Source organism: Brassica napus, chromosome A4 (genome assembly GCF_020379485.1).
Source record: "Brassica napus cultivar Da-Ae chromosome A4, Da-Ae, whole genome shotgun sequence".
NCBI classification, from domain to species: Eukaryota; Viridiplantae; Streptophyta; class Magnoliopsida; order Brassicales; family Brassicaceae; genus Brassica; species Brassica napus.
The window spans coordinates 11730237-11750393 of record NC_063437.1 but is presented as its reverse complement, the minus strand read 5'-3'; the positions used below and the strand labels follow the sequence as shown (position 1 = coordinate 11750393).

At 36.7% G+C, this 20157-nt stretch overlaps 2 protein-coding genes and 1 pseudogene across 3 annotated transcripts; all 3 read left to right on the top strand.

The window, feature by feature from the left end:
• The first annotated feature begins 1752 nt into the window (after window positions 1-1752).
• Window positions 1753-3610, top strand: LOC106420589 (probable magnesium transporter NIPA6). The gene is made up of 7 exons (XM_013861450.3): window positions 1753-2066; window positions 2148-2204; window positions 2365-2744; window positions 2825-2962; window positions 3029-3121; window positions 3213-3330; window positions 3409-3610. Exons 1-7 carry the CDS (start codon window positions 1946-1948, stop codon window positions 3504-3506), a joined length of 1005 nt encoding a protein of 334 aa, XP_013716904.2. The 5' UTR covers window positions 1753-1945; the 3' UTR covers window positions 3507-3610.
• Window positions 3611-4353: 743 nt separating this feature from the next.
• Window positions 4354-7022, top strand: LOC125607972 (pentatricopeptide repeat-containing protein At2g21090-like). 2 transcript variants are annotated; one of them, XR_007339015.1, is made up of 2 exons: window positions 4354-6758; window positions 6866-7022. XR_007339015.1 is itself a non-coding variant. In XM_048777579.1 (1 exon), exon 1 carries the CDS (start codon window positions 4868-4870, stop codon window positions 6656-6658), a length of 1791 nt encoding a protein of 596 aa, XP_048633536.1. In that variant the 5' UTR covers window positions 4355-4867; the 3' UTR covers window positions 6659-6858. The 2 variants fall into 2 exon arrangements, 1 of the variants encoding a protein (XP_048633536.1); XM_048777579.1 differs by lacking the exon at window positions 6866-7022 and having other exon boundaries at window positions 4355-6858.
• A 6071-nt stretch (window positions 7023-13093) lies between these two features.
• On the top strand, window positions 13094-16490 carry LOC125608186 (annotated as a pseudogene).
• The last annotated feature ends 3667 nt before the right edge of the window (window positions 16491-20157 follow it).

The window sequence follows — 20157 nt, the reverse complement described above, 5'->3', positions numbered from 1 at the left end:
AATTGTTAATATTGTAGAATGTGGTAGGCTTAATCTAGGAGACGTGTATGAAGCTTCCATTTTAGCCGACCATTTTAACCCAGTATATCCTTTGTATCGACCGTCGACCTAAAGCTTATGAAATATAATAAGAGCTTTATGTAAACGTGATGTAGTAACATTTTATTGGGAAAGTAAACCTTTTGTATGTACGTATATGTTCGTTTTGGCCAAAGAATAACATTTTTATTGGGAAGTAAACCTTCATGTAAACGTGGTGTAAACTTTTATGTAAACGCATTGCATAGAAATACATTAAGGTTTTCAGGCTAAACTAAGAAAATAGAAAAGTCAACAAAATCAACTCCAAATCAAATCGATGAAAATACAAGAAAAGCAAGTTCTAAATTAACGTAAATGTGATGAAAATGAATGCCAAAAAGAGGTCAAAATGCAAGACATCACAACCATCTAAATAACCAAGAGATTCAAGGGTCTAAAGCTCGTTTTTGAGCCATCACTTGGATAATGGATTCTTGGGTTTTTTGGTGGATTTGTGTTTAGTCTTCAAGTTTCTCTACCTCGATTACAGAACTACGGCTAAAACCAGAAGTCACGATTTTCGAATCAATATAAGAGATTCAGTTGGCTTAAGAATCTTGATGTTGGGTCTGGAGAGAACAATAACACTAACGAAAATAATAGTTGGGTGCTTGACGGGAGTGGGAATAGTTTTGACGTGTTTGATGAGAAATGAGTTTGGGATGAATTGTATTCGTTGTATCAGTCCAAAGACTTTACGTCTACGATTTATCAGTTATTTGGGGTAAATCCTAATTCGTAATCTAAGTATCTGAATCCGTAAAACTATCCCATGGGTACGAACCCCTAAACTTAAATACAAGAAAATCCAAATACCCGATTCCGAGGCTTGGTGCACAAGCATTTTCATCTTTTTCTTGGGATTTCACTAACGCTTATCTCAATTTTCGTCTGTAATTGTTGGCTCGTTAGTAGCTTTTAATATTAAGGCCGACAAAAAAAGGAAGTTATGGTGGGCTTACTGGTTCCATTTGTAATTTTGTAACTCTGCCTAAGATAATTGACTTGAAGTTCAACAAATATTAAATTTGAAATGGGTGGTAAAAGAGTAACAAATGTTGTAGAGTCGGCTCGGTGTTATGTAAAGTTTTATTTCGGCATTTTAATACTCTCTCACTAGTCCACTAGGAACAACAGAGTCATCAATTAGTTGGCTAATTAGAAAGTAGTTATTGTACTAATAAATCAATTCACAAAGTCCCGGCGGCTAATGCTGCAGCCTTTATGATACGCATGTGCTTATTCATACAATAAAGAAAAAAAATAGAAAGAGAAGTAAGTCATAGGTATAAAACCAAAACGAGTCGGCCAATCGAACCGATGTTTAGTCAAATCGGTTCACAGCACAAAACCGATCAGTAAACATATTGTTTTCAACCGACACTCAGTTTGGTTTGGTATTTATAAACCAATTGGTTTAAAACTTTTTAACATATAAACTGAAATAACTAAAACTTAACAGACGGCAAAAAAGAAGAAGTAAAACTTATCAAATTGATCGATCTTTTGAAATCAAATCGAAAGTAAACAAAAAATACAGCAATTAATAAATCAAATTGAATTTGATTATTAGACCAAACCGCACAAATCAATTTACTCGGTATATTATCTTAAACCGAAATAAACCGAAGATGGCGAGGTGTGTAGACAAATCAAAGAGTAAAACGTGTGAAAGTTGAATAGAAGCCAAAGACTCTTCTCTCTCATTTTGAAATTCATCAAGCAAATCGCACAAGTCGTCTGAGACGGCCGACGGCAGCGTTGCATCTTTCGTCATCCATTCTCTCTTTATCACCAACACCAATCCGCGATTCATCCTGAAACCGAACTAGAATCCTCTTCCGATTCGGAGAAAAAAAAGAATATGGAGTCGGACAATGGGAAGGGGTTGATACTAGCAGTAGCGTCTAGTGTTTTCATTGGCTCCAGCTTCATCGTTAAAAAGAAAGGTCTCAAGCGTGCTGCTGCCAACGGGACCCGTGCAGGTCTTCACTTGATAACAAACAAACTTGCCTATCTTGAATGAAAAGGAATCATATGTAATTGTGATTCACTTGATGGTGCAGGGTATGGAGGTTATACATACTTACTCGAGCCTCTTTGGTGGGCGGGCATGGTCACTAGTGAGTCTTTCTCATCTTATTTATATTAATATATGTTAGATAAGGCCGGTCCTGGGTAAAGTCGAATGAAACATTGGCCTCTAGCCTCTAAAATCTCAGGGCCGGCCCTATTGTCAGATCACAACATAGTCTAAACAAGATTGCTCAAAAATTGTTTTAGTGATTGTTGGAGAAGCTGCAAACTTTGTGGCCTACATTTATGCACCAGCTGTACTTGTCACTCCCCTTGGTGCTTTAAGTATAATCATCAGTGCTGTTTTGGCGCATTTCTTGTTAAAAGAAAAGCTTAAGAAAATGGGGGTTCTTGGATGTGTTTCTTGCATCGTCGGCTCCGTTGTTATTGTCATTCACGCTCCTAAGGAGCAGACTCCTGATTCCGTCCAAGAAATATGGAATCTGGCCACTCAGCCAGCTTTTCTAGTTTACGTAGCCATAACCATGTCGATTGTCCTTGCTTTGATTCTCCACTTTGAACCTCTCTGCGGCCAAACCAACATTCTGGTTTATATTGGAATCTGTTCATTAATGGGTGCTCTCACTGTAAGCTTGCTTCAGCTTAGCTTTAATTAATTTTGAGCTCTTTTCTTGCTGCTGGTGCCTCTCTAATGTCTTTTAAACAGGTTATGAGCATAAAGGCCATTGGAATTGCGATAAAGTTAACAATGGAAGGAGTAAACCAGATCGGGTATCCGCAGACATGGATTTTTTTAATGGTTGCAGCAACCTGTGTCGTTATACAATTAATTTATCTCAACAAGGTACATTGTAATGCCCAGTGAAACTTTTGGCCTATGATTCGTTCTAATATGTATTCCTTTTGGCAGGCGTTGGATACATTCAATGCAGCAATTGTCTCTCCCGTGTACTATGTAATGTTCACAACCCTCACAATCGTTGCTAGTGCCATTATGTTCAAGGTACGTTTTATTAACTATACAGGGTCTCTCCATCAGCAATTGTGTTTTTAAAATTTCGATTTGTAAAGATGGCATCCAATGCTTCTAACAGGACTGGTCTGGGCAAGACGCAGCCAGTATAGCCTCTGAGATATGTGGATTCATCACTGTGCTCACAGGCACAATGATACTTCATGGGACCAAGGAAGAGGAACAGCAAGCTTCTTCAGGTAAAATAACAAAAAATAAAGTCTAATTTTACTTTTGGATATCATCCATTATATTTGATTCTTGTGGTGGCAATGCAGATTTGATATTTGGGTCTTCAGGAACAGTAAGATGGTACGAATCAAGAAAGAGCAGTAACGAAGAACACCTGATAACCCTGTACAGCCCTGAATACTAGAAAGAAGGTGCCTCGTGTAATGAAAGGATGATATGTTTGTTTTTGTTGTATATTCTTTGTACAGACAAAATTTTGTCTAATTGAAACTCAACACATTCTTTATCTCTTCTTAGTACACACACAGAACAGGTTCTTCTTCTTCTTCTTATATGGACTTTTGTCCCAATATATATGTATCTTCTTTTTTTCTAGGATAAATGAAATTATTTTGAAAGGAAAGAAGAAACAATAGGTTAAGGTTAGATCAGAATTAACAATTTTATCTCCTTTTCCTTTTTGATTTATAACCAATAGCTATAAAGAGAATTGATAATCTTACTATGATTAGGAAAGCTAAAAGATTCATATACTGCATAAGGAAAGGAGAATAGAATAGAGAAATTTTCTAAGATAGCTTTTTTTAGTTTATTTTCACAAAAATAGTTGACAAAAACTTTAAAAAGGCTGTTTAGGAGAATTTTCCAAAGGAATAACAATGGATTTGATTTCCAAAGCCAACCAATTTCAGATTTGGCTGCTCTTATATATCAGCCAACCAATTTCAGATTTGGCTGCTCTTATATATCCAGACCCACAATGCCCTTTGAAACACATCTTGTAATAAAAGTAGCAGTAATTCGTTTCCATAAAAGATGTCATATGTTTTTATAATTAAATGACATCTGAATTCTTTTATTTTATCAATAAAATTTGTAGCTGCTCGCAGAAAAAAATAATTATAAACGGAAATACATAGCTTTTGTTTTCAATAAAAATTTGAAGATTAGTATTTATCAATGTACAGAAAGTATAGAAATATACATAATTGAATAGCTTTTTGAATATCTTGATAAGCTAGATGAGTTATGATTTGGAAACCCATTAAATTCAATAAAATGTCTATCGTCTGTGTTGTATCGGATTTGATCAGACCAATTGGTTCGATCCCAAGACCGGTGATGCCATGGCCGGCTACAACGTTACCGACTTACCGTTATTCACTAGAAAGGCTTTTGTTTCATTAAACTCGGCATCAATCCTTCCCCCACCTAGTATACAACATTTTCAGTACTTTACATTCCTCAACCTGGTTTTGTCTTGACTAGGAGATAAATAAATACATTTCCATCGAAATACAAGATACCTTAAAAACAGAGGCCCGTGGGCTGAAGAAGCCCAAAACTGAAAAAGGATGGTCTTTGTTTGTATGGTCCAATACCCCAAAACCAGATCCGGTTTTCTAATCCGATCCGACGGCCGAAACATTCGTCATATGATTTCGTACCGGCGAATCTCGCCGCCGTTAAACCTCTCAGACTTGTACTCGCCGGTGGACATCCAAGGAGTCAAGTCTCCTCCTCCCATGGTGGTTTCTCCCTCCAATGCCCATCAGTAACCCTCAGAAACGGCCCATCTGTGTCGCGCGATCGTTTCTCAGCAGCCACGCCGCCAAGGAAGAGCTCTCTCAAGCGGTGTCTCGTCTCGAGTCCCTCACGAAGCAAGGGATTCGCTTACCCTTCCAAGTCCTCGCCTCTCTCCTCCAGCGCTGCGGAGACACGAGGTCCTTGAGACAAGGCAAATGGATTCATCGCCACTTGAAGATCACCGGATTCAAGACCACCCCCAACACGCTTTTATCCAATCATCTGATCGGAATGTACATGAAATGCGGTAAACCCGTAGACGCACGCAAAGTGTTCGACAAAATGCATTTCAGAAACTTGTACTCGTGGAACAATATGATCTCCGGGTACGTTAAATCGGGGATGTTGACTCGTGCGCGGGTGGTGTTCGACGGTATGCCTGAGAGGGATGTCGTCTCGTGGAACACGATGGTGATTGGTTACGCTCAGAGTGGGAATCTAAACGAGGCTCTGTGGTTTTATAGAGAGCTGAGGAGATCTGGGATCAAGTTCAACGAGTTCAGCTTCGCGGGGGTTTTGACTGCTTGTGTGAAATCGAGGGAGCTCGGGCTTAACCGGCAAGCTCACGGGCAGGTTCTTGTTGCTGGGTTTTTATCAAATGTGGTGCTTTCGTGTTCTATCATCGATGCTTATGCTAAATGTGGTCAGATGGAGAGCGCTAGAAGACGTTTCGATGAGATGGTAGTGAAGGATAATTATATTTGGACTACTCTCATCTCTGGATACGCCAAACTAGGTGATATGGAATCGGCTAACGAGTTATTCACGAAGATGCCAGAGAAAAATCCAGTTTCTTGGACTGCATTAATTGCTGGATATGTTAGACAAGGCTCAGGGGACCACGCGCTCGACTTGTTTAGAAAAATGATTGCTTTGAGGGTTAAACCAGAGCAGTTTACTTTCAGCAGCTGTCTCTGCGCCTCTGCGTCTCTTAGACACGGGAAGCAGATTCATGGGTACATGATCCGTACGAATGTTGTACCCAATGCGATTGTTGTTAGTTCTTTGATCGATATGCACTCCAGATCAGGGAGTTTAGAGTCCAGCGAGCGAGTTTTCAATCTTTACGGTGATGACAAGCGAGACTGTGTCCTGTGGAATACGATGATTTCCGCGTTAGCGCATCACGGGCGTGGCCACAAGGCCTTGCGCATGGTTGATGAGATGATCAAGATCGGAGTTAATCCGAACCGGACGACTCTGGTTGTGATTCTCAGTGCCTGCAGTCACTCAGGTCTGGTGGAGGAAGGAGTCAGGTGGTTTGATTCAATGACTGTTGATTACGGGATCGTTCCCGACCAAGAACATTACGCATGTCTGATAGATCTCCTAGGTCGTGCTGGTTGTTTTAAAGAGTTGATGAGCAGGATGGAGAAAATGCCTTTTAAACCGGACGAGCATATCTGGAATGCGATCCTAGGAGTATCAAGGATCCATGGGAATGTAGAATTGGGAAAGAGAGCAGCGGAAGAGCTGATCAGACTGGACCCTGAGTCGTCTGCGCCATACGTATTACTGTCGAGCATTCACGCAGATCAGGGAAACTGGGAACCAGTAGAGAAGCTGAGAGGGGATATGAAGAAGAGAAGGGTGAACAAAGAGAAAGCTCGTAGTTGGATTGGAATCGGGGAGAAAGTTGAAACTTTCACAGTCTCAGACGGGTGGCATCACCCTCGTAAAGAAGAGATCTACTCCGTTCTGCACAATCTGGCTGCTCTAATGGAAAAAGAAGAGGCTTCAAGAACATGATCCGCTCTAACAAGAAGGGAGGATTGTACACTGTTAAAGCCTGCAAAAGCAGGGGAGTTATACGTGTTGTGATGATTTGATTTTTAGCTTCAAAAGTTTTGTAAGTCTAGCAGAGCTAACAACTACATTGTTCTTTCTTTTTTGGTCTTCCTCCAGATTTATTGTTTAATAAAAGAATCAAAATGGAATAGATTTACGTTTCTGCAGGCAGTTTGATTCGTATTGGCTGAGTTATTACAAAAGAATGGAGATGGCAGGTGAGCAAGAAATGAGAAAATAAAAGACAGACGACCAATAACCCGGTTTTGTCTACTTGTGAAGTTTGCATGGACCAATGTGTTGTGCAATTTACAAACCGGAGATTCTCTGGTCCATGCGATTGCTTGCGAGTATCATCCTATTAAAGTGAACTAGATCTTTTCTCCGCGCTACGCGCGGATTATGTCTTTTGAATGTACGTTTTAAGTAATTTTCATACATTTGAGAATATTTATTTTTATAAACTTATAAAAATATTATTCTGAAGTATGTGCAACTGCAAAGAGTTGAAAGATCATAATATGTACTGAGTATCTTTCAAGAAAGTTTAATTTTTTAAAAGCAATATTCTAAAAATTGGATTTAAACAAAACGATTTTTATAGAATAACTTTTTAAGAAATCTGTTTAGGCATTCAGAAAATAGTTTTTAAAAAGGTGTCTAACTACTGCATTTCGATTATTTAAACACTAAAAAATGTTTATTAACGTTGTTTCTGTACCTGATAACCAAAATTGTATGACATTCGCTTAGACCAAAATCTATGTTCTAAAGTATTTCTCACACTTAAAAAGGTTATTTTCACATTATTTGAAATAATAAAATTATTCGAAGTAGCTTAGTAGTATCACTATCACCAACTCAATGTTTAAAACTAATATGTAACCAGAGGCATATCACTTGGCGATAAATGATGTATAGACAGTTAACTAAAATCTTGGTTGTTTTTAAGAAATGTGCTTATGATTTAATTTTTGGTACATTACTTGCTTTGATGATCTAATAAAAAGGACAAAAAAACCTACTTAATATATATGTATATATTTATAATTTATTGTATTTTATTATTCATTATGAACAATTTAACCTACTTTCTATTTAGTAGATATTCTACTTTTCTCTAGATACAGTTGTGTGTATAAAATATGAAACAATATTTAGCGATAAGTTTGGATTATAAACGTTCAGTCAGGAAATTTTTCTATCTCAAAATAAGATCTCAAACTTAATATAAATATACCTAAATTCATTAATTTTATATGCTGCTTTTTGGTTTATGATAAAAACTAAATGGGAAAATTTGGAGAAATACACTACAGTAAGATTTTAATTTAAGTGAAAGTAGGTTAAAGTGAAAAAAACTGGTACACCAAAACAAAAGAGTTGGTTGTCGAGCCGTATGAGGTAGGAAACTCTCAAGTACGGTTCTCAGGGAGGGAATTGACCCGCCTATTCCGACCGTGGAGAACAGGCCATTCAACAAGGAGATTCTGAAATGGCGGAGGCTTGGTTTGCTCAAGCCGCCGTAAAACTACACCATTGTGTAAGTTTTTTTTGAAAAATACACTTATGTATATATAAATTTACTAAATTGTCCAATTGGAATATTTCTCAACTCCTAATTTATTTTATATTTAAAGTAACGGTTTTACAAAGAAAAGATTGTTTTAAAAAGAAATATTTATCTTAAACTATTCATCTTTATCTACACTATATACTCTTTTAATATATCTTTAAAAAAAATTGAGAAAAAAAGAAAGCAACCTTCTCTGTATCTTTCATTTCTGAAAAAAATAAAATTATATAGTTTCATAGATTCTTCCTCTTTCCTCGCAATTCAGTAAGAAATTTGCTAATTCATGACTCAGATTTCAGTTTCTAATTCTGCTTCTATTTTATTCTTAAAATACTTCTGTTTTATTTTCTTTTAGGAAAATTATTTTGCATATAGCTGGAGTTTTTGGAGAAGAAAAACAAATCATAATTTTGTATTTTATAATATCCTTGTTATTTTAATATTTTAAAAGATAAAATAACATATTTATCTCAACTCACAAATTTATCTTAAACATAAATAATTATATATATATATTATTAAAATTAAATATTTAAATGATGTCACATACATGTATATAATGATAATATTTATCACTAAGTGTATTTCTGTTCTACAAATAAATATTAGTATTGAATATTAATCTTTTAAAATTAGTATATCTAAATTTATAAATTTTTAAATATCAGTTAGAATTGGATGAAAGACTGTTATTACTAAAAAAATTCTTTTACATCGCATCCTTAAGAAAAAAAGGCACATCTTTCATTTAAGTTCGATATTTACAAAAAATTTCAAAAAAGTGAATTAAAGTTTGGAAATTTTGAATATAATAAGAGAGTGTGAGAAATAAATCATGCATACTGATCAATGGAGGTTTGTGGTTTAATTTGTCATTCATACTACTATGTTAATTGTTTTGTTTGAGTTTTTATATAGTTTCTTGAAATATTGTGTAGTTATATTTTTATCAGGTTTAATTGAGTATTTCATAAAAAAATAATTTGCTTGATGGTTGTTGTAAATATTAAATATAAATTTTTAATTTTTCTCTTTAGAACATATTGTGGGTTATTATAAAATATGCATACAATTTTAGAATCAAAATATAAGTAGCACAATTAACACACTAAAGATGAAATTATTTGGTATTTTTTTTAATGTTGCAATCCATTTTTTCTATTATTAGGTGTGACGCAGAATTGTTTTTACATATTCTAATTTTCCTTAAATTTCCCTTTAGAGTTTCTAATAATGTTTTGTAGATTATTGTGGTATTTTATTGAGGGTGATTAGTTTTCCTACGGTCTTTGAATAGTTTTAAAGTACATCATACATGGTTAATTTAAGCTGGTTTATTTAATTTTTATATTCTGAAATGGATCTTTGTGACCCAAGTTTTACAAACATTATCAGCGTGTGCATGGTTTTGCTATGGAGTGCAACCGTTAGGATTATCATCGGTGATCATTCCAAAAAGCGTGTTCATGTTACGATGAGTACAACACCTAATTTTCACTCACGTAATTATATCCTAAACCTGGATTACAACTCTGACTTCTTATCGGATAAGTCTGACCTTCACAATATTTTAAGAACCTATATTACATCTTATTCACCATCGTCACAAGAGCACCTCTTCCCAGGCCGCCACCTTACTTCTCACCGTGTCCGGCTTCTTTCTTCTTCTCTCTGCCATCTCCGACATCTTTCGTTTTCTATCTTCTCTGCCGTCAAAAACTTCTTCCTTCTTCTTGCCACCCTCTGTTTTCTTCTCTCAAACTTCACTTCAATCTTACCCTCTTTAGTTCCTGTAGTCGGGACTTCTTTTTTTTACGGCGAGAGGGGTGGCACTTTCATCTATTTGACCGGAAGAAAATGTTATGGTTCATTTGAGCTATTGGCGAGAAAAGGCACAAGTTCTTTAACATCCATCGTTCCTTTGACAGTTACCATGTCTTTGGCTGCATCATAGCCACCGTTTCGACCCCTGGCTCACATATGTAATAATAGTTTATTAGCATCAAAAGTTACTTTTAGATTTAACTTGGATAAGAAATAAAAAACAATCAACTCTCATTTACACAACATATACAATTCAGACACATATGTTGTCGATATGTTTTGATGGCACGTTCAAGAAAGAAAACCATGAAACAAAAATAACAGCATACAAAAAGAAAAATAGGTCAATCATATTAAACTTTTGTAGCTGAGAAAACTAAATAATTAAGTGTAAGTTTAGATATAGGATGATAAACGACAATTCAGACTTTCCTACACAAAATTTTGAAAATGATACTCACCATGGACTTTTGTCGATCAGGAAGCATTCCCATTTTAATTTGTCAGTTTTGATGCATCACAATGCTCCTTCAGCCAATCTCTTGAATCCGGATTGCTGTGACAAACTCACTACAAGAAAATTGCTATATTACTACGAATTTTGGAGTCACAATAATAAATATTTCGTCACAATAATAATATTATGACGTATCTGTGACCATTTAAAACGGTTACAATACCGTCGTCACAAATCTTTTTTGGTAACAAAAATGTCACAGTGTTTGCTACGCATTACTGCAGTAACCATTCCGTTTCAAATAGCAACAATATAAAAAAGTAACAAATTTGTTACAATTACCAACTAAAAATAATGTCACAAAACTGTCATATTATGTGACTGATTACGTATTAATTCAGTCGTTTATTACAACAGAAATTTAGTATTAAATTGTCACAAATGAAGTCTGAAAAAACATCTAATCTGTATCCTTTTACGACCATTTTCATAGTCCCAATTTTGTCATGTTTTATTACTAAAATATCAGCATTAGAACCCTCATAACTAGTTACGGTTTGTCATAGTTTTTACTAAATTATTATCTCAATGATTTATAGATTGTTAAAATCATGTACATTTTTACAACTTCCATCAAATGTTGGGTATATTACAAGCTATTCATTACGTTTTAATCAATTCATACAAAACTTTAATACAAGGTACAATGGTCAATAACATTCATAAGGGAATATAGCGCTTAACATTCTGATGATTCTTGCACAGAAAGCAAAAAAAGAATGGAGGCTTCCTATACTCTGATATTAATATTTGGTGACCAGATCTGACAGTGAAATTTGTTTCTTCTTCGCCGGCTTCTTTCCCCCCCAGCTCCGCTCTGCTCCGCTTTTTCCTTTGGCTGTCCAGTCTGATCTCATTGCCCAATCAAATTGTATATTTGCCTTCAGCTCCGAATCTCCGATCATACGGACTGACAGCGAGAAACACACTACCTCGACGTCTGTGACATGCTTTTTCTGTATTTCTTTATTTCCCTCTCCTCTCTATACTCTTTCTTTATTGTATACAGAGCCGCCTCTTCTTAGGGATTATATAACAGTAATAATGTTTAAGGGTTAGGTCATATACAGCCGCAAATTATAAAATGTAATCTTGAGTTTTTGGTATAGTTTAAAACAAAGAAATCAAAGTAATGTGACAAAATTATAACCTTAGTTTCGAGGGTGAAAATTATAACACTAACTACGGCCTTGGTGTTCACTTGACATCTTCAACAAAAAATAAACACTCTTTTGTAAAATAAGAAGTTTATATAAATAAAAAAAACATTGGCTTAGCAATGGACATGTCACAAATTTCTCATTTTTGTTGTTAATCAATATATCATGGATTACATAAGAGATGGCCCGAAATTAAAAAGAAATAACTGACAAAAAACCAATAAAATATATTGTACATCTGCGTGATTATGTCAAATCAAGTAGTGTGGTTTTCTAGATTAGAGAAACCAAATTAGCTCCAAGATGCAACGACCATAAAAGTTTTATGCCAAGCTCTTCCAATTTCAATGTATGATTTGGACCCAAAAAAAGAGTCCTGTCACTGAAAAATTATGTACATATAAACACACTAATTCCAGAGAAAATCACCTTTTCAAATAGGATGACTTGACATACTTCCCGTAGCCAATAGCAAGCTTAAGAATCTAGCTTGAACCTGAGCATCTGAGGAGGATCAAAGAAAGAACAAATTTTATTGAACTAAATGAATAGAGAGCCTAGACTTGTAAAAGAAGCTAGAGAAAGATCAAAAGGGGAAAATGATAAGTTACCTAAAAGTAGTCACGTACCAAACGTCAAGACCATTGGAATTGAAATATGCCAATGACTTCTCTACTGAGGTGGACGGTGACGGTAGTACCACACCGTCATCATTAAACGCCCACCGTCCCTTCTTCCTGTAAGCACATGATAAGAAGGTGCTCATGCCTATTCATTAGTTCATCAAATCTATCAAAACAACACCAGCCAGTAAAAATCATTACAAATCCACAATAATAGAAAAAACTTAAATAAGACAACAATTAGTTGATCCTAATTGGATCACATTTATAGATTATGATATTATCTATTCATATTCCAATAAGAGACAACTATAACTCTGGCAGGAGCATTGAATTATTCAGAAGACGCATATAAGACGTACCGAAGCAAGAATCAGAATTGTGAACCATATGCGACTGGTTTGATCTGGGAAGATGCCGATGTTTTGTGTCCTCTAACGAAATAACCTTCATGTAAACTAAGGACATCAGGTTGTACAATACGTGGAACGGTGGAAGTAAATGGTAATCTCAAACTCATGACTTACAGAGTTACAGCATTAGTAAATCCGCGATGGAGCTTGAGCGCATGAACATGAACTTCCATCATCGATGCTCCCAGTTGTCTTGGAGTTTGGGCTTCCTGCGTCAAGAAAAAAAAATGTATGTTGAAATGGAAAACTTCAATCAGCGGTTAGGGACATTGTTATAGACTAAATGTCCCACCTTTTGCAATCGGCTGGCCCCGGGACGTCGTTGATATACACAGCGATAGGAGACTTGTCGGTGGAGACGGGAGACTTGTCGGTGGAGACGGGAGACTTCCGGTGGATTTCATGGCGCGCTGTGGCTGTAGCTTTCTTCAGTGGAGATTTTCAATTAGGGTTGGAGTATAGATCAGATGAAACGCTTTGTATAAAAGGAGAAGAAGGGGATGTGGAACGAAACCATTAAAGAAGTATTTAAGATCATAACAGATTGGTGAGGAAAGAAACCACTAAAAAGGATTTAAGATCATAACAGATTGTTGAAGAGTGGGTTACCCTAACGGCATAACGGCGAAGTGCAGATGGAAGAGTCGGAGAAGATGAAAACCAACGCTTCCGAGACTAAAGTAAGCTTGGGCTTGAATTGTGATATTTAAAAATGTAAACTCAGCCCAAAAAAAGACCATTTTTTTTGTTTTAAAAAGAGAAAGCTCTTGTGACGTGGCTAATTAAATCTTTCTGATTGGTGGATTATTTAATCTGATGTGGACACCTTAGTTGTTGAGTTTATTCTCCTTTTAGTATAGTTTAGATTCCAGCACAACCATGAAACTTCTTCCCCCAAAACCAAATGTGAACCACAATACGGGTCTTTTAGCTTTCCAACAAGCCTACAACCAGAAGAAATGTCCATGGAAATTTCATGTTATGAACCATTTCCCATAACCGGTCAAATGATCTCTCAACTTGCCTTATTTGGAAGTTCATGAGTTCAAACAATTCCAATGGCGACCAGGAGAGATATCTAAGAATATAGAAGACACATCTAAACATTTAGGAGGGTCAGACACCATCCTACCATGAACCAGCAACTGTGGGATTAAAAGGATCTTCACATTTGTAAACTTGCCGTTTCTGAAAGCATTCACATTTGCAAGGTCTGAAGACCAACAACTTCATCACTTCCACCACAGCCTTCTGAATCTCTTTCCGATGAACATGGACGTCCTAAGATATCATGAATTAATGCCCAAGCTTTCCAAATTCAATCAAATCATCCCCTATTTTGGCCAAAATCCTATTATTCTCTTTGACGACTAGTTTTTCATTTCCTATGATTTGTTTTTTTTTTCTTCTTGAGTTAGACCATTGTATCTGAGCATATAATCTCTTACAGTCATCATGTAATATTCACCTTTCAATCAAGCAAAATAAATATAAGTTGTTTCCGTTTTTATCAAAGGGTGTTCCTGTGATTAATTCGTGATTCATAGATTTTTGTGTGATTCAGCAGCCACTGAACATGACAGATTGAGAGAGTCAATCAACCCACCAGATTGAGTGGCCAATCCTTATCCATTGACCTTCTTAAAGAGTGTCATACGCAAGTTGAGATTGTCTCAATCATCCATCGACCATCCATCATTATCTTCGACCATTCCATATTATATCTTGACCTTTCTCTGTTTTAGTAGTCTTTATCGTCATCTCATTTGTTTTCTCTCTGTTTTCAGGTTCTCGTTCAGTTCACCAAGACACCCATCCAACCACCTATCGACCACCTTCGGTCGTCTGACCACCAACCTCCATCGACCCGAGCTTTATGTCATGCATCACTTCCAAGAGAGAAAAAGAACACAAAATAACTACACCCACGTGCAAAGAAACATATACTTCCATGATCGGTATGTTTCTTGCTTTTGAAGCAACTATTTTCTTGCTTCTAAAGTATGTGTTTTAGTTCTCCTTTGTAATTAGATCTGCTAACATTTTTTTGTTGGAACTAACAGTTACGCGCTGCGAACATCACCACAGTGGCTAGGACTGCAAATCAAGGTGATTAGAACCACGACTAAAATGATTGGGGGAGAGACAAACAGTGTCAATGATACCCTTTAATAAATGTATCACGGAACAAAGCTATCCACGGTGGGACTTTCCAAAGGACATCGATAGGTGTGTCCATGAACACCACTCGTCTAGCCCGCGCGCGGTTTGATCATGAAACTAATGTGTAACATTCCGAATTGTGATATATGGAAAGGCTTAAGAGTCAGCTCTGGTGGTAAAGGGGTTGCGGCTGTAACTTCCGTCACCCGGGTTCGATTCGCGCTGGGAGGGACTATTTACATTGCTTGGGTTCCCGACAAAGAGGTGAAAACACCTTTTTGGTTCGAATCCCGGCCACTGGGGAATTAACATTTCGGCATCGCCAGGGACAGAGGACCGACACGTGGCAACACGTGACTAGTCTGGATCACTTATGTGGGGCCAGGATACCTCTGTATAATTCAAAAAAAGGAAAGGCTTAAGAGAATTGATTTGGTTACCTATGTCACCAAAGTTGACTTATCTTTTCTGCCACACATCCGTTTAAAACTCCAGAGTTAAATGTGCTTGAGCTGGAGTAGTGGAAGGATGGATGGCCTATAGGGAAGTGATTCGCGTACCGTGTGAGTGAAGCCAAAGCACGGAGAAAGGTCATGTGGTGATTGCAGGGTCAGTAAACAATGATTTCGAGCTTTAGAAAAATTAATGTACCGACCATTGGAACGGGATGGGGCCCACGGCCGAGAGAGCGCGCGTGGGTGGCCCATTAGCCGTGGACGGGTCGGGCGTTATAAGTGGTATCAGAGCTGGTTAGCCATCTCGGTTCTGACCCAAGAGGCGTCTTGAGACCTGTCGTGGGGCGTAACGAGGACGTTGCGTTCTTTGAGAGGGGTGAATTGTAACATCCCGAGTTGTGATATATGGAAATGCTTAAGAGAATTGATTTGACTACCTATGTCACCAAATTTCACTTAGCTTTTTTTGTCACATATCCGTTTAGAACTCCAGAGTTAAGCGTGCTTGAGCTGGAATAGTGGAACGATGGGTGACCTATCGGGTAGTGATTCGCGATACCGTGTAAGTGAGGCAAAGCACGGGGAAAGGTCATGTGGTAATTGCAGGGGTCAGTAAACAATGATTTCGAGCTTCAAAAAAATTAATGCACCGACCGTTAGAACAGGATGAGGTCCCCGGGCCGAGAGAGCGGGCGTGGATGGCCCATTAACCATGGGCGTCGGGGCGTTATATAATGTTTTCGAAATTCAAAGAACTCGTCAATACTTTCTACAACAATGGCTTGCCTTCTAATTTATCCGGTGGGAGAAACCCTAGTCTTGATTACGGGTTAAAAGGCGCAGAAGTCGCCATGGCTAGCTTCTTAGTGTTCTGAGCTTAAGTTCTTAGCTAATCATGTGACAAATCATGTTGAAAGCGCTTATCAATACAAACAAAATGTTTAACTCTCTTGGACTAATATTTATCTGCAAGACTGCAGAAGCTGTAATATTCTCACACTTACTTAAATTACTTATTTGGTAGCTTTGTGCCAAGCCTTCGATTTAAGACATCTTGAATAAAATATCAAGAAAACAGTTAAGGCGGTTGTGGACCAAACCGCTAAATGTGTATGTTCTGTCGACGAACGATTCCTCAAACAAAACATCCTCCAAGTTTTCGATTAGGAATACTTCCTTTCCTGTGTGACCCAAACAGCCTCGTTAACGTATTAATAATAGAATTTTTTACTTTCTGAGACACTTTATCACTTTGAAATTACATTCCAAGACACTTTCAACATGTGACAACCTTTCAAGATAGTGAATGTCATATATGCCCTCTTCCAATAGAAAACCCAGAAACCAAACAAATCCATCAAACCGGTCAAATATTTTTTTCGATTTACTTTTTGAACCAAACTCATTTTGAATTCAGTTTCCCAACCCTAATTTTTCATGAAAAGTAGCAGCCTCTCTCTGAACAACTTTTGCGGTGATTCTCAAAATCTCTCGATCTCTCTCACTAATTCTCAAAATCCTAAATCCTCTCTCACTAATCTTCTTCACACTTTCCTCCTTTTGATTTTACCTATGTAAAACACCTCCCGTTCTCAGCTTTCCGAATCACATCGTCGCTGTCATACCCTAATCTAGCATAAAGAACAAAAGACCCATTTTTCTCCTCTTCTAGCCAACCCCTCAAACAACAATGTCTAAGAACCCTAGATTTTCTGAAATCGTCCAATCTTCTAAATCCTTTGATTGTCTGAAGCACACCGACTTCATCTTCCTCCATAAATAAAACGATTTTATCATTTCGTTTAATCCCCAAATTTTAATCCCACTCTGGTTTGCTTCGATTTCAAGACATGCGAGGTTAGTTTCTTCATAACCCATATATATTATGATTTTGGGTTTTAATTGGTTTATTCAAGTTTAGATTCTATAAGATTTGTCTTTGTTTTGTTGGTTTCTTAGCGTCGTTCTGGATTTCAAAACCCATATCTGCGAAGCTTCGATTTTAATTTTGATGGGTAAAGTGTGGACTCGGGAAGGGTGGACGGGCGGTGTGTGGATGGGCGGTGTGTGGATGGGCGGTGCGTGGATAGGCGGGCGTGGATACTGGAGCGTGGATGGGTTGTGTGTGGACGGTTAATAAGGGGAGGAGTGATGTGTAGGACGAGGCTGTCGTGGTATTGGTCCGCGTGGATGCAATCTCCAGGGTCTAGTGGGGTGGTTTCTGATGATGTCTTGCTTGGTGAAGTGGGTACAGGTGAGCCATCCACAATTAGTAACATTGCAGTTGTTGTTGGAGTAATGGAAGCTATCTCATGGTTCCAATATAAGCTTTTCTTATCTATAAATCTTCATACGAAGACCTCTTTTGTTATCCTCCATGTAACATATTTTTGTTTCTTCTTTCAGTTTTAGAGTATGAATTATCATTTTGTAGTTGTATATCAACATAATCCAAATTAAGTCAGTTCAATCTATTATGCAACTTGTGTTCTCGTTTATTGAATTCTCTAAAATATGGATATAGCTATGATCATGTCCACATTTCTCATGCCATCCACAAGTTCCATTCTAAACTACCGTTTTCTCCAAAACGATGACCAAACCGAACCGGTTTCCCATATTGGAACACCAAACCAGCGAAATATTCAACAGGGACATTGTTGTCCGACCACATAGAAAACGACAAAGAAAAGTGTCCTAAATGTTGAATGTGTTTCTGAGTGTAAGACAAACTCAGAATGTGGTCCATGATGTAACCAACTCTTAATAATATGTCTAACTCACACTTAAAAATTAACTCAAAGTGGAGAATTGCCACGTCACATATAGCAGCTCCATCTCCATTCCATATTTTATTCCAAAAATGAAATAGAAAACAGAATAAATGAACAAAACATAAAAGTATTATTTATTCCATTTTGGAGTAACTCTAACTGGTAACATTAAAGGAATATGATGAATAAAAAGAAAAAAAATAAAAGAATAAAATAAGAGGAAAAACTAATCCTCTCCTAATTTGATAAGAAATTATTGTAGTCTATTATTCTTTAAATGTTAAGGAATGTAAAAGAATCATAGGAACAAATATTATTTGTAAATAGTGTAAATTGTAAGGAATGATAAGAAATTCACTGTTCCCATTCATTTTTTTGGTCACCATTTAGAACTATAGAGTGGAGATGAAGATGCCTTAAAGATTTTATTATGCCTGATGTAGGATTTTAATAGGTCTCCTCGAAATGTAGAAGAAAAATGATCCAATGAAACAATTCAAACCTAACTTTTTAGAAATACCATAATAAGATGGAACATTTTTACAGACAATAGATAAAAAAACCTGTCTATGTGAAAAAAAATATATGCGTTGCCAAACCTAGCTGTGGTAATATATGCGTTGCCAAACCTAGCTGTGTTAATATATCAGTAATAGGCTTAGCTTACACCAAACATTATCTTTTTTTTTTGTTACACCAAACATTATCTTAAGAGTAAAGAATTGTCATATCGCTTATATGTTGCCCAAATAATTTTACTATGCCTGATGTGGGACTCTAATCAGAACCGGCTCTTTGTCCCAAGCCAAAAAGGCATGTATTTCCGGCCGTTTTATTTATAAAAGAAAAAAAAAACATTTCGGCTGCAAATTTTCAAATTTTTCCTTTGGTTTAGCTAGTGTATAATCTCAAGTTTTTAATCTTCCCCTGCTTAAACTAGCTTCGACTCGTAATATGCACATTTTCTTTTATTTAATTTTTCAGATTGTGGCCAATTTTCTTTATTGGTTCTAGTTTTGGGCCTCCTATACCAGCACTGACACTAATATAACCCTCTAATGCAGAAGCTGAGACACGTTCGTTTTTACCACGCTTTAGCAGAACCATGACATGAAATATATACAAGTTTTCGAAAACTCTGAGAGTTAGAAACAAAGATGAAATACTCATAGACCCCCTGTTTGGATGTCTGAAAGATTGGAACGGAGCTCCACTTCCAATCTTTTAAACATTAATTATGTCTCAACTCCATATCAAGAATAAATATTCTTACGCATTTTTCACTTTTATATGTTTTTGTTTATTGAACGCCTATATTAGATGTATGTTATAACGTGGCAAGGAATATATGCTTTTAATAAAGGGCCAGGCATGCAAATGCATCGACCACCCACTTCATATATAAACATATACAATGGCATAACTAACATGTGCATTTAACTATCCACATAATTTATTATTGAGTCCTTAATATGCTTTGTCAACTAACTTTTTTTTACTTTAAAGAGAATTTTGTTTACTAAAAAAATTCATAGATTTTCAACTCGAAATAAATTGGTAACCATAGATTGATTCATATATTTTAACTTGTTCCAAATGGGAAGTGAACGAAGTTATGTATATGGAAACACATAAGGAGTTCAAATGTATACTGGAAAAGAGGACTGGAAAACACACACAGTCACACAATTGACACGTCTGCACTGCCACCTCCATCCGTGCCGTCTCAGTTTGATTTATAGTCTCGAACACTGTCACACTGAAGGAGGTTGATGGATTAAGGAAAGAGATCATTCTCGCCTCCACGTTCTCGATCTTTCCTTAATTGTTTTGGTTTTCCTTTTCTAGTTATGATAAAACACCGTTTTCATCTTGATTTCCTATTTGGATCTTTGCAATCCTACACTAAGTGGATCTGGATTTGGATATCATGTTAAGTTGTATAGATTTTCAAA